At 36.8% G+C, this 14,550-nt stretch overlaps 1 protein-coding gene across 1 annotated transcript; it reads left to right on the forward strand.

Annotated features, from left to right (window-relative positions):
• The first annotated feature begins 6,857 nt into the window (after positions 1-6,857).
• Positions 6,858-7,358, forward strand: LOC110027275 (calmodulin-like protein 3). The gene has a single exon (XM_020728629.1). The coding sequence runs from the start codon at positions 6,858-6,860 to the stop codon at positions 7,356-7,358; it is 501 nt and encodes a 166-aa protein (XP_020584288.1).
• The last annotated feature ends 7,192 nt before the right edge of the window (positions 7,359-14,550 follow it).

Raw genomic sequence — 14,550 nt, forward strand, 5'->3', positions numbered from 1 at the left:
AGGAAAAGCTCGGTCAACACAAATGCCTTCTGAACTTTCACTGTTATCGAAACCTCAAATGAAATAATAATAGTAATAAATATAAAAAATAAAAGAAGAAAAAAAGAATAAGGAGGACAAAATGCCTTTTTATAGAATTCTTTACATATTATATATCTATATTCTTTTTAAATGCCTTTTTATTAAAATAAGAAGGTTTAAGAAGTTAGCTGATTGAATGATTTTTAAAGTAGTTAATTTGTGCTCCATTTAGGGTCTGTTGGGGCAGCTGCAACTTATTTAGCTTAGGCTGATAAACAGTTTATCCTTAGCTTATTGAATAATCTGTTGATGACCAGCTGATCCGGATAAACTGATTGGTTGTTTGGTTAGTGCATTTTGAGAACAGCTGATTTTGGATAAATGACCAATCTGCCCCGGTTCTGGATAAGCTGTTTAGTTGTTTGGTTCGTGCGTTCTGTAAACAGCTTATTTGCAATTTTTTTTAGAAATTTACCAACTTTCTTAATGCAATCATAAAGTGGAGATAAATGTGAAGATTGAAGAACATGAAAATACAAAATATTCTAAAAATTAAAGTTTAAATGTTAAGGCTTGAAAATACAAAATATTTATATCATTAAAATATTTAAGATCACATCACAGAAGCATAGTTACCCAAACAAAAGTGAAATACAACTTAATACACTAATATGTACTGTATGAGACCCAAAAAAGAAGAAAAAATAGCATGTCAAAATTACAAAGAAAAAATACTTGTCTAACAAATATGTAAACCAAATCAAACTGAATTGTAATATAATGTAGTTTATTTCATTTGGTTTGGTTAACCAAGTTCTAAATCCGAATAGCAACAATAAGGAAAAATTACACTGAATTGCAATATAATGTAGTTTATTTCATTTGGTTTGGTTAACCAAGTTTTTAATCCGAATAGCAACGATAAGGAAAAATTACCTATTCTAGATCATGATCATAATGATAATAACACAAGGAATGCTTTAACAACAACAAATAAAAATAAATATAAAAAAAGTGAAATCAACAAATCAATTTATGAAACCAAAGTTTAAGCCTTACAAGTAGAATATCTATTCATTCAATTAAAATTTAGTTTTTACACATTTAACTAATTTTTTTTTCAAACGGAACCCATAATTATAATCCATATAAATTTTAATCTGAAACCAAAAATTGAACTATGACTTCATAAACTAAACCAAATATATTATGTTGGGTTATATTTTTCGTTTAAGCAAACTAATGCACACCCCAAGACATAGCCAGTTTCGAGCTCTGCTTCAAACAGACCCAATTACACACTACAAAAGGTTCCTAAGACATAATAGTCCAGGCTTACTTGCTCGAAATGTAATCAATTAAGACGATAAAGCTAATCATATTCAGAAACTAAATAGCACCTTCAACCATATAAGATGCCCAATAAACTAGGCAATCTTTGTCCAACATTAGAGGAATCATACATCATAATTCCAAAAATTACACAGCTAAAAATTAAGCAATCAATTTCGTGAGAAGATAGCCATCTCCGACAATTATTTCATTTTACAGTAGCCATCGAGCCAGCGTATTATACCGCATCAAGCAAGAATAAAGAGTAACAACATGCAGAATAAAGAAATCATTGAAATGCAATGTACAGTGGCAAGTAAAGGAGAGCGACTGTACCTTGGGCAAGGCAGGAGGCGGAGGCGTCAATAATAGACAAAAGAGTTGTGAAACCAGCGGAGATAAGTTTCTTTTTGTGAGAGGAAGCGATGGGAAGGGTTTCAATCACGAGGGTTTTTGGGCGGAAACGGGAGGAAGGGGAAGTGGGCGCGGGTTTTTGAGCGGAGTCGGGATGAAGGCAGACGCGGGGCAACAACGTCAAATGGTGAAGAAAATGCCCGATCGCAGTGCTCCTCCCGCGGTCCACGTGTAATAGAAATTGGGAAACACGATTTTTAAAAAACTCCCCTCAAATGCGAGAAACAAACAGTGAGACGGCATTTTGAAAACACTGCCTCACTTATAAGCTGCCCCAAACGGGCCCTAAGAATTCCACCTGGTTTTGACAAATAGCTGGCTCCCTATAATTTAGGTTTAATTTAACCTAAATTTACTACCACATTGCTCTTATTTTTGAACTGGAAAGAAACAAGAGCCTAATTTAAGTGTGTGGTTAGGCTCTTGCTTCTTTTCAGTTCAAAAATAAGAGCAATGTGATAGTAAATTTAGGTTAAATTAAACCTAAATTATAGGGAGCCAGCTATTTGTCAAAATCAGGTGGGATTCTTAATGTGCAATTCTAAGAAAGAGTCGGTTGGTTGTTTGAGAGAAATAAAGGAGGTAGTTGCTTTACCAACTATATGGAGAAGATCTTGGACATATTTCGCTTGGCTGAAAAAGAAACATTTTGGTGTGAGGTGTACTTGAATGTTGAGGAAATTAGAATTGTGTCCCAAATTTTTCATTTTGAAAGCTCATCATATATCATTAATGAGAGTGGAGATCATTGAGTACTGTTGCTCGTGATAAATATATTGTTCATATATATATGAGTATGTAAATCTGAATGCCAACATTGATGAGAAGAGATGGATCAGACATGATGGCCTTAAAGCCATAGTTAAGAAAATAGTTGGAGAAAGTGAGATAGGCGACAATTATTGAGTAAAAAATTAGTTTCTTGACGTTGGACAAAAATCCAACACACATAGACATATAAATAAGATAGAAGTAAAAATGAGGTGACACCTTATTTTTTTATATGAAAAATCATGTAAAGTGAAAAATCAGACTCACTCTTCTCCCGAGTTAGGGAAGATTGAATTACAAAGTTGACGTAAAATAATATTTTTAGCAATAACATCTGTAACGAGTTGCGAAACTTGTAGTTGAATGTTATGTAAGTATTAATCTATGAAGAATGTTGTAGACGGTAGTTGTAGTGCTAGCTTGTCATAGATATCATAATTGAAAGTCATGGTAGTAATTAGCCATGTGAGCCGTAGATGATTGCTTCGGAAACGTCGATTGGCCACAGAGGTCGTAGAAGGGAGCTGCAAAACCCACAAGCCACGTAGGTCATAGTTGGTTACATAGATCGTGGTGGTGAGTCGTGATAACGTTCATAAGCCACAAATGATAAAATTGGGAGTTGCATGAGTTGTGATAACATTCTTAGACCACAGAGTCTAGAGTTGGGAGCTACATAAGATGAGTTAACATTCGTAGGCAACGAAAGTTAGATTTTAGAGTTGTATGAGATGTAATATTGTTCGTAGGTTGCAGAGGATGTAATATGAGTTGTAGGTCATAGTTGGTCACATAGATCATAGTGGTGGTCTGCAATGAGAGAACTCAAGAGCCAATAAAAATCACCATATCGTGAGTATGATGATTGTAAGCAATTATTGTGGGGTGCATTGTTATATTGTCTTTGAGAGGTGTCTTTACACTATACGCGGGGCGCATCGTTGCACAATATTTAGGGTGCGTGTTCACCATCTTTGGGGTGTCGTGTAATGTATCCAGGGCAAATTGTGGCACCATATTCGAGATGCATCATTGCACTATATCTGAAGTGTGTTGTTACACTATCTTCGGGGTTTATTGTTTCATCATCTTTGGGATGCATCGTTGCACTACTCTGTAGGGTGTTACATAAGTTGTGATGTTGCAACGCTCGTGCTTCCGTAAGAGACTTTGTTGTAACAAGAAAGGTCAACAGACGTTGGTCGATCACTTTCGACGAGCAATGGTCAAAGATGACTGGTGGTTGCAAATGCGGGTGGCATTCATTGGTTCTTTTGTGTAGAAAGATGGATGTTAGCTCCTTCTCCTCCAAGTCTAGGGCTTGCTCCAATTCATGGTCTAGCTCTTTGCTCTCTTTCATAAAGGGGTAGGGCTCTATTTATATAGTCTAGGAGAAGTCTCCCATAAAATAAGGAAAGAATTTGAATTACTTCATCGGATGGCCCAAAAATATCCCCTTGATCAAACGATATTCTGCAGACATTCGAGTGTCTTAATACTGTCAGAATTTGATATTGGGCTTGTAGATTCGTGTCATCGAAATGCTTAATTTGATTATAAGCTCGACAGATTTGAAATTCATATGACCTTCTAATTGGACATTAGAATCATCCAAAAAAGGCTTCACAACTTGATTTGACTTGGATAGGAACAATTTTGATGTCATTGTGTTCATCTCGTCCAGCCACTCAGTTTGACTGTAAGTTTGCTGAAATTTGAGTCCTGGATAATTATTAATTGAACTTTAAATATTTTTAACTAAAAAATTATCACATGATTCGTGCTACACTAAAATTTTATTGATGAAGGATAGTTATGCATCCTCACTTGTCGGCATACTTAAGCCATGCATCATTAGTAACAGCGGATAAAATCTAGCCTCATCATTTCAATTATTTAAATCAGATTTTGAAACTATTATGACAGTTGCCACTTTGATATCGCGTTAATGCAAAGCCTTAACTCGAACTCTAAGTGATCAGCCTTTAAATGTTCTGCATGAATCCTAACGCTTATGTGCTCTTCGATCGTCATATCTCAAATTTTTTTATCACACTTAAATCAAATCAACTTCAACTGCTTCAAAATTGATGACAACTAAATTTTAATAAGAATATTAATCAAATGCCCAAATTTCCTCAACAATAGCTTCAAATTTTTGATCAAATATGTTCTCGAAATTTACTTAACTCAAATTAATCCTTGCGGATTCATTGTATTTAATGTGTAAAATAAATAGTAGGGCTTAGAAATCATAATAATAATAATAATTACAAAACTGAATAAATTTCTGAAATATTTGTTCAGTTTGAGTTTATTTTTGTTTAATTTCGTACCTATTTATATTTCCATAAATTTGATTTATGTATTATTTGATGCTTTGAAGATTTGAATAAAAAAATAAGGCAAGCCCGATTATATTATTACTGTTGATTTTTTTTTTTTGGGACATAACATTATGTATTATTCTCGATACCACACAATCTAGTATAAGATTCCGAATGGCTCTAATATCGTTAGGAAGGCAGGGGAAATACCGTGAAGAGCCTAATGAATTTCCCTCTCTTTCGTCAAAGAGAGTCTCGGCTCAACTTATTCGGTGATCGTCAATTTGGTTATTTCAGACAACCGGCCTGGTCTATCAATTCAGTATTTGTATGCAATTACTAAAATTTCAGGAGCATGCAATCAAAATTAATAATTTAATCCTCTATCAGTTTACAAACAATAAAACCTCTTTTTCTATCATTAATATATAGGACTCAAAACTTACCATTAACATATTTCAACCCCAAAGTTCCATATTTACAAAAAAAAAAGAAAAGGTCATTTGGTTGGAGTGGTGAGGGATCAAGTGCGGCCATAGGAGCGCAGGGACGACTGCTATGCTGTATGCAGAAAAGAGAAGATATCAAACAAAGATGGGTTTTACTGCAGTGAAGTGCTGACATAGATGCACATAAGAGAGGAGAAGGTGCGATGAAGGCGAGATGGCGAGGGTGCTGCACGGCTAGAAGGCAAGCTACGAGTTTCTGTTGAGACATCGAGAGCAGTGCCCGGAGAAATGATGAATCTTTCATTGCAAGACGGAGAGGGAAGATTCGGTGAGAGCTGTGGGTGAGTTGTGGACGGTCTCACGCGAGAAAAAATATTTAGTCAAAAATGAGCTTTTCGTACATGGCAGCAACGGTTTTACGGATGCAGCTTTCGTCCGGAATCCAGACGCAATACTTCTTTACTTATGCGAGGAAAGGGAAGTCTGGTTGGGGGATTTTAGGTAGGGTCGAGTATGGTGTGTGTTGGGAGGTAATAGCGGATATTACCCAAGGCATTTGTATATGTAAATCGCGGTATTCATGTGATATTGATTGAGGTGGTATTGCAATTCAGCACCATTTTAATATTATTAATATCACCTCATCTCAATATTGTTGATATCACCTCAATAGCACGCTAATATTGTCGATCCACACTTAATCTGTACGTATCATATTCGCATGTAATATTTTTTCGGGAGGAAGAGCTCAAGGATGCACGTAATCGTCGGAATTCATTAACAAAGGTTTAAAAAAGTGATTTTTTTTGGGTTTGAAATATGTTAAAGATAAGTTTTGAGTGCAACATATGCTAAAACCCCCGAATATATATTAATTAGATGGATCCTAGCGGAACCAAAATATTAAAATAGATCATATTAATCAAGTCGAAGCCATTATTTCTGACTTTCAACTTTTTTTAAAAAAATCAATCTGAAGCCGAAAACAATGTCTTGTTTATTTCGGTTTTAATTTTGACCCAATCGATTCACTTTGATTTCAAATTTTGATTAATTTTAAAAACAAATCGTATAATAAAACAATACCAAACCCCAAGAAACAAACTCAAGGAGCAGTTTTTAGCAATCAATATGAAATTAGAATGAACAAATTCAGTTTCTATAAAACATATAAAAAACTTAAAAATTATCTAACAAAAACCAAACTAATCCATTAATTTATATTAGTCTAACGCTACAGGCTGTGTGAACTAACCCGTCTTGCACAACTTTTCTTTTTCTCTTTTCCTTTGTTTTTATTGTCACTTTCTTTCTCTTGTTGGTCTATCAAGGAAGCTACGCAGCACTAACCTTCCCACTCAATCTCACACCCTAAGAAATCACCAATTGGCATCCCACAACTTCACATTTCCCAGTCATTCTTCCTGCATCTTTCCTTGCACTTGCTCCTCTATTTCTCAAACACCATCCCATCAAGCAAACGACCATATATATATATAAATTCATATCAACATATTTTTACATATGCTTTTACAAGACATTAATGGAGTTGGTCGGTTTGATCTTACTATATGGTCTCGTTGCCACTGTTCGATGCTGCACCGAGTTAACTCATTTCTTTTCATGCGGTGGTGCTTGTCGTCGGTTTTGTAGCTCTCGAGACAACGATGATGTGATCTCTGGTGATGAAATTGATGATGATGGGGGTGGAGAGGAGTTGACGGCTGATGACATAGCGGCGGTGTTGACGCGGTTGGGGATAGGTTATGGAGATGGGGGAGGGGAGGGGAGGAGAGTGGTTGGGCAGTTGTTGGAGGAAAAGGAGGCGAGTGAGTGGGAATTGAAAGAGGCCTTTTATGTGTTTGATAGGAATGAAGATGGTTTCATAACAGTTGATGAGTTGTGGAATGTGATGAGGAGGTTGGGGTTTGAGGAAGGGAGGAGGGTGGAGGATTGTGAGAGGATGATTAGGGTTTTTGATGAGGATGGTGATGGGAAGATTAGTTTTTTGGAGTTCAGGAGACTGCTAGAGGATTCAATATAGGTTTGGAAGTTTTTTTTTTTTAATGTATTTATGGAAAATTGAATCTTACAAAATATTAAAATTATGTATTGAGAATAGTGTTGTTCTTCGGATTGTGAATATTAATTAGAAATGAATAATAGACTATTTTTATTTACATAGTAATTTTCAAATGAACTCGGCATGTATGAAGTGTGAAGAATAAATATGCTTTAAATTTATCGATAAATTATTAGTGATAAAAAAAACAGTAGATTTCTTTGTGGAAAGTTGGCCGAATGTTTCACCTGTGTTGAAGATTTGTAGCTTTTTGGTGCTGCATTATATTTTTTTAAGGAAAAAGAAATTGTTCTGTTCAACTTGCTTGCTACCATTTAGTTTTGGTTTCTACTTTCACTTAGAATTAAAATATGATGTGATAATAAAACAATACATACATGTATATATGCGCCGCGTACTCAGATTAGTTGGTCGGTTATCTGCTTGTAAGTTCCCTTCTGGTTTGGGGTACAATTCCCCCCGAGTGTAGGTGTGACACTCGAATTCTTAGGCGCATGAAAGATGAGTGGGGCTCGTATAATAGTCTCCAGCCATTCCTGTATGTATATATATACACTCAAGGTAGAACAAAAATTATATGATACATTTACATACGTACCACCCAATTCCTATGTATTAACATATCATCCAGCCAAACATGATTCCTGTGTTTCTGTATATACGCTGTATAGGCTGTACGTAAATCTTCCCAATAAGTACATAAATATAAACATTGACGAGAACAATTGCTTATTTAAAGTAAAAAAAGTAGCAAGTCTCGGTGGTCCTCTTATGCAATTTATAAATCGCACTACTCTCCTCATGGTAATTGTTATATAAGCATAAATAATTTCTGAAATATAAATTTAAGTTGGAAAATTTATTTGTGTTATTTGGTGGACATAAAAAATTGATCTGCATGAATTTCGAGATAATAACAGTCCAGACCAAACAAAAATAGATAAATGGAATATTATCCGTTCTACGAAAAACAAAAGTACTCATGAAGCGTCGATCGACAGCCGAATCGTAGGATCGATCGACTAAAGGCCAGTCAGACGAACAAAGTGTCATCCAGACCGACTAGAAACAAACATTCACGTCAATGACTGAACAAAAGTCTAGTACTCCCAATAATTTCACAAGTATCAATGTGAGGTTCTCTCGACAACTCCCCCAAAGATCTCTAAAAATCATCATGGAATCATAATCAGACAATTTGATAAGTAGCCGACGGACGCCAGCTAGGTCGATTGACCTAAGGAGTGCCCAGCAGAAGGTTCAGACACACAAAAAAGGGGCTAAAATCAATTACAAATACGAAAAGACAAGACAAAAGAAAATAATGTCCCTATTAAAGTAGAGACAAATTGTAATTTTTCACATTTTGTTATCCATTTTCTATAAATAGAGGGTTCATAACATGTATTAGAGGCTTTTTAGCTTTTAAGCTTTTGCCTCTTTAGGCTTTGCTACTTTAGGCTTCTCTCTAGCCCCACTCTTGTAGGGAGATCTCTCTTTTCTTCTCTATTGTAACACCCTAGTTACAATATAAAAAGTAGGTCACAAAGTCTGGGAATACTCCAATTATGTGTGCGTGTTCATTTCTTCTTACTATCTCTATCTCTATTTCTCCCTGAAAATTTCTACCACTTGAACCTTGGGCATGCCTTAGAGGACGAATTTGGATTCAACATTCAGATTTATTACGATTATAAAATTGTCATTTATACAAAAAAAATAGCATTTATATAATTTAATCAGCTTGATTAATATGATTCGACTGGAATTGATTGTCGGTCTCCTGAAAGGTGATTGAACAAAGTAATCTATTCAGAGGAAGTAAATGATCAAATTATATCTATTTTATTAATAAAATTTCAAAATTTAAGGGGAGCAATTGCCCACCCTAGACAATACATGGGTCAGCCTTTGATGAGATAGGTGGCAAAGGAAATGGTAAGATGAGCACCATTCTTGTGGCCAATGAGTGTTGGGGTGCATTTTCTTATCCTCTGTACTAAACCAATCTCAATATCTCAACCACCCCATGCTTCTTTTAAGTCCCAAATTAGGATTGAGGGAAAAGTGACAAACGAGCAGGTAGCAAGTGAGGGGTGATGAGCATGACAATAAAAATGGGATAGCTGAAGTTAGAACATTGATTGACATGAACCTATAGATCTATGATGCTAGCACAAGAGAGAAAGAGGAGCTCCTTGTGTTATGGTTGGCAAGCATAGCTTAGTTGTGGCTCAAATATGTTTTATGATGGGAAGGCTAGATGAGGCGAAGATTGAATGACATGTTGGATGGTGGATGAGGTATGGCAATTAGAAAATATAAGCGAGTGTTGATGATGGTTTTCCAAAAATATCAAAATCGTTTAGTATGAGAAATTAGTTTGGTGGTTCTCCTAATATAAGGGTGATTGGATTATCTGGATTATCTAAACAGTGGGTGTTGAATAACGATTATTTAATAATACTGATTGGCAAGTTGTGATAAGCCATGATGAATGTTACTGTTGGGTCAATCGTTATTCAATAATAAGTAAAACATAAAAATTTTAAAGAGTATTCAATTTGAGTAACCTTGAAATCATCTTGCAAAGACATTTTTTTTAATCATAAGGATCTAAAATTGAAAAATTAATTAACCTCTCAATTTGTCCTAAGAAATTCTCCATTTGTTAAAACTTGTTTTATCTATGAATCGCACCCAAAGAATAGAGCATAAGTAAGGAGAGAGAGAATGTAAGAAAGAGAGAGAAAGAGAAAAGTGAACAATAATGAACAAAAATATATAGTATTGTATTCATAAAGTGATATTCCTATTTATAAGGGAAATAATAAAATTTTCTAGTGCTTCAAAGAGGGGTGTACCTGGTATTTCTTGTATTTTTCCTGTATGAGCTTATCGTCTACTGCTTTCTTGGTCTGTCTTCAGGTCAGTAAGATCAGCAATATTGACTGAGATTCGATCAGTTGGATAAGTTTGATTGATATGGCTCAACCAGTTTGATATGGTTTGACTGTAAATCCTTAACTCATGGTGAGGATCCCCCGGGCATTCTTGGGATGGGTGCAGATGCTAGGGGACCATACCTTGGATTAGCTCTTTTGTGATGGCTTTCATGCCTCATTTTTCCTTGTGTCTATTTGAATTACTCATTCTTGTACTCTTCAACCATCTTTGATCTGTTTCGTAGTTTGATCGGCTTTAGCCATACTAGCGTTGGCTCGGATAACATCACTAGGTCAAACAAATAAGCCTCATGATCTTTTATTTATTGTCCCTCTGTCACCGTACTTGTTGGCATCAATATTTAATATCATGAGTATAGAGTGTCCACCTGATTGACTTGGGATGATTCATTGTTCACTCATAACGTCTCGTAGCCCAAGACATCCATCTGTGACTTTCTAGTACGTGTTTGGGTCATGAAATCAGAGTTTGCAATGATTTAGCCTTGCTCGAAAGAATCCATTGTTGGATGGAATCATTCACGATATCAGACATGTTTGATGTCTCATATTCATATAAGATCTCTTGTGGTCAAGGGAAGTCGTGAAGCCCTTCTACATGTGTGTTAAGAAATTTGGGGTTTAAGGCACCCCGCTCGCGTTACAGCTTAGGGTGCCCTTCGACGATATATTCTCTGAAGAATGGCCAATAAAATATCTCATTTTTTAATTTATGGGATTTTATTTTAGTCATATGTAGTTTAACATAGAATATGAATCTAAGAAATCCTATGTTGGACGATCTATGAGAAAATCGGGATTTTCAGGCAAGACCGGCACCTAGGCGCCTAGAACAGCCCACACAGGGTTGAAAGCCAAGAAGACAAAAAGTAGATGTTGGTCCCGGGTGCCTAGGTGCCAAGTCCCAATACCTTGGCACCATTTTGGGATCTTAGGTGCCTAAAATAGCCCCGGACCGTCTCTAAATAAAGAGTGCAGAAAGTAGGCTTCTGAGGGGTGCTTTCTAGGCGTCGGACCCAACGCCTAGGCACTAAGGTGCAGTGCCTAGGTGCAGTCCACTTTTTAAACCCATTTTTTTCCCCCAACAACTTTGTCAAATCCCACTGAAAACACCTCTTAAGAAGTTGGAATGGATATTTAAGGGATATTTTGCAAGGGGAGAACTGGAACAACCATGTGTCCACGTTTTGGACACTTGGAGTTCTTGAGAGGAGAAAATCATGCAAATCTCCACAAAGGGGGAGAAGCAACCAAATTTCCCTTCTTTTCCTCCCTTCTTCTCTAGTTATAGTTGGTTTTCTTCTTGGGGGAATTCTTCTTCTTCTCAAGGTTTTGTGAGAGCTAGAGTGGTCTTCTTCCTTGGAGCTTGAAGACTTTCTTAGAGGCTTTGAGGTGAAGGGCAGTAGGGAAGTCTGGGAGAAGGTTTTGCTTCCTATAGCCCTCTCTTTTTATTCTTACTCTTTTTCCCTCACCAAAATCTCTCTCTCCTCATCTTCTTTATCTTCTTCCGTCGCTTTCTTTTAGTGTATGTGGAGCTTTGCTTAAGGAGGTGACATTATAGAGAGTAGGAGAGCTTCATCCTACTTGGGAGAAAGAGAGAGTCATCTTTCCTGATGATAAGTAGACCTTATACCCACCAAAATCAAAGTGTGTACAACTAAACAAAATACATTCTCAACCTTCACGACAGTGAGATTTCTTCCAACTTTCACTCTTACTTTCTTAGAGCCCCTAGGTATGGTTCTTAGAGGATTTAGGTTAGGGTTTTTGGGTCTAGAGGTAGCCTCATAGGTTAAGAGCTTTGGTGATTCCCCTATGAATCCAGCAGAAAAGCCATCTACTTAGCTTTAGCTCCTAAAATCCCTAATTCGGGATTCTGACAATCCCGCATTTGTAACGACGATTTCATTCTTTGAGTGGGAAGAATGAAATCCATTTGGAGGTCTAGAGAATGGGAATTCTTATAAGTTTCCTCATTCCCTAGACCACGAAGGGTTTTCCCCCCTTTTAAGATCCTTCACGAAGTGTCAGACAAATGACAGCAATTGATCATCACTTCACGTAACAATCAATTGTTGAATTTGACACCATCCCGCTCTAGGGACCCCGTGAGGCCGCTAAGATGAGTCTAATTCAATGTCGAGCATGATCAATTTTTCATTTCATGCATGTAGTCACATTCATATGGCATGTTTAGCATGAATTTTAAAATTACATTGAAAATACCCTTTTTTCATGTGTTTTCGACTGCCCGTCTGTGTTGGCACGATCGTTATTTTTTGTTGGCTCGACCAATCAGACATCACCGGTCTGATATGTTCGAATGACCCTTCTTCATTGATCGGTTGCCCATGCCGACTCGAACGATCACTTTCATCGACTCGATCAATTATCTACCACTGATCTAATCGACTTGTTTGACCCTTTTTCATTGGTATGACCGATTGACTGCCACCAGTCTGGTCAATCTGTCTGACCGTTCCATCGACTCAATCGATCAAATGCCACTAGCCTGATCGACTCGATTGACTTTTTGTCGACACGATTGACTTTTTTCGTCAACTCGACTGATGTACCGCCACTAATCCGATCCATTTCTTTGACCCTTCCATCGTTCGATCGATCAGCCGCCACTAGCCTGATCTTTAATTGGCTTGACATGCCCACCGTCATTAGCCTGGTCGATTCGATTAATGTAAGACAATGAAAAGGAAAAGACTTGTCTTCGTCCTTGAGAATAGAAGAGATAACTCCACCAAATGTGATTTCCAAGTTCTCCTTGCACTTCTACAACAATTTCTTGCAATTCACTCAGATCTCTCAAATGAAATTACAGAAAAGAAATGAAAATCTCACACTCCTTTCCTTTCCTACAATCTTTTCTTAACTCCCGGCTCTCCAAATTATCTTCCCCGCCTTTTTTATATGCTTCCCCTTCCAAATAACTTCAATTTTATGTGCACAACTGCTGAGAAACTGTCCTAGACAGTTCTAGCACCTAGGAAGCCAACTGCAACGCCTAGGCTTCATTTGCTTGGGTAGCCGGATGAAACAATTAACACCTAGGACTCATTTCAGGGCTAAGCCCAATGCTCCATTCACCTCCATTTCACTATGTTTTTAACTCCAGTTCACTCCAATTGTTTTACCTATTAGGTAATCAATAAAAACATGAAAATACATTCCTTTAAATTGTAATATCATAAAAAACAAATATAAAATACAAAAGGAAAATTGACCTGTTAAAGGACATGTCAATCGCTACGGACTATCGCAGGCACCTTGTCTCATCACTACGTTTTGATCGTGCCCCTTGGCCTCCAAACTCACTTAGTGTGTGATAAGTTCCCACGTGGGTACAAGGCTCTCACCGAACTCGGGTCATGCTCCATAGTTTCTAAACTAGTCTAACGCATGTGTCGGTTGCCCACTTTCCTCTATGGCAGAACTCTACACTGTCACAAGTATGTTCCTTTGCATGAGATGCATGTTTGTTTTCTTGCTTGGTGCATCATATATTGTATGTATTTGCCATTTTCATGTGTGTTTGGTAGTTATTTGGGCAATGTGTATTTATCCCTCTTAACTTCCTATTCCTTAGGTGGCCAAGCACAATATCACTTACGTGATATCCCTTGCTTGTGCATTTTTGCACTTTAAGTGTATTTGTCTCTAGTGTATGCTACCATATGCCTGTGATGAATACTTGTTATCTTGTGATTGCTTCAGCCTTGACAAAGTGGTCACAATGCACCAGATCACTTTGCATCTGCATATGCATTCACGATCATCTCGACGATGAGTCACTCCTTTGTTAAGTGACTCTCTATCGGTCACAATGCAGTAGCAAGTATCGCCCACGAGGATGCCTCAGTGGACAATTCTAGCTATCACGTCGTGACTAGCATGTGTATGTTGTGCTAAGATTCCAAAGAGTCACTGAGCCTTTTCCCTACTTAGGACCTATTTTAAAAGTAAACAAATTTATATTTTCATTACTTACATGCATCATATTTTTAAAATCTACTTTGAAATTACTTACATCCTTATCTTATACAGTACATAATGTCAGCTTTTTAAAAATTAAGTTTTTCTCGAAACTTTCATTTAGTGGCTTCTCTTAGATCATTGAATCCTTAGGATGGGCCGGAGATGATGACCTCATTAAAACATGTTCTAGCTTTTTT

Source organism: Phalaenopsis equestris, unplaced genomic scaffold, assembly GCF_001263595.1.
Source record: "Phalaenopsis equestris unplaced genomic scaffold, ASM126359v1 Scaffold000422, whole genome shotgun sequence".
In the NCBI taxonomy this organism is placed as follows: Eukaryota; Viridiplantae; Streptophyta; class Magnoliopsida; order Asparagales; family Orchidaceae; genus Phalaenopsis; species Phalaenopsis equestris.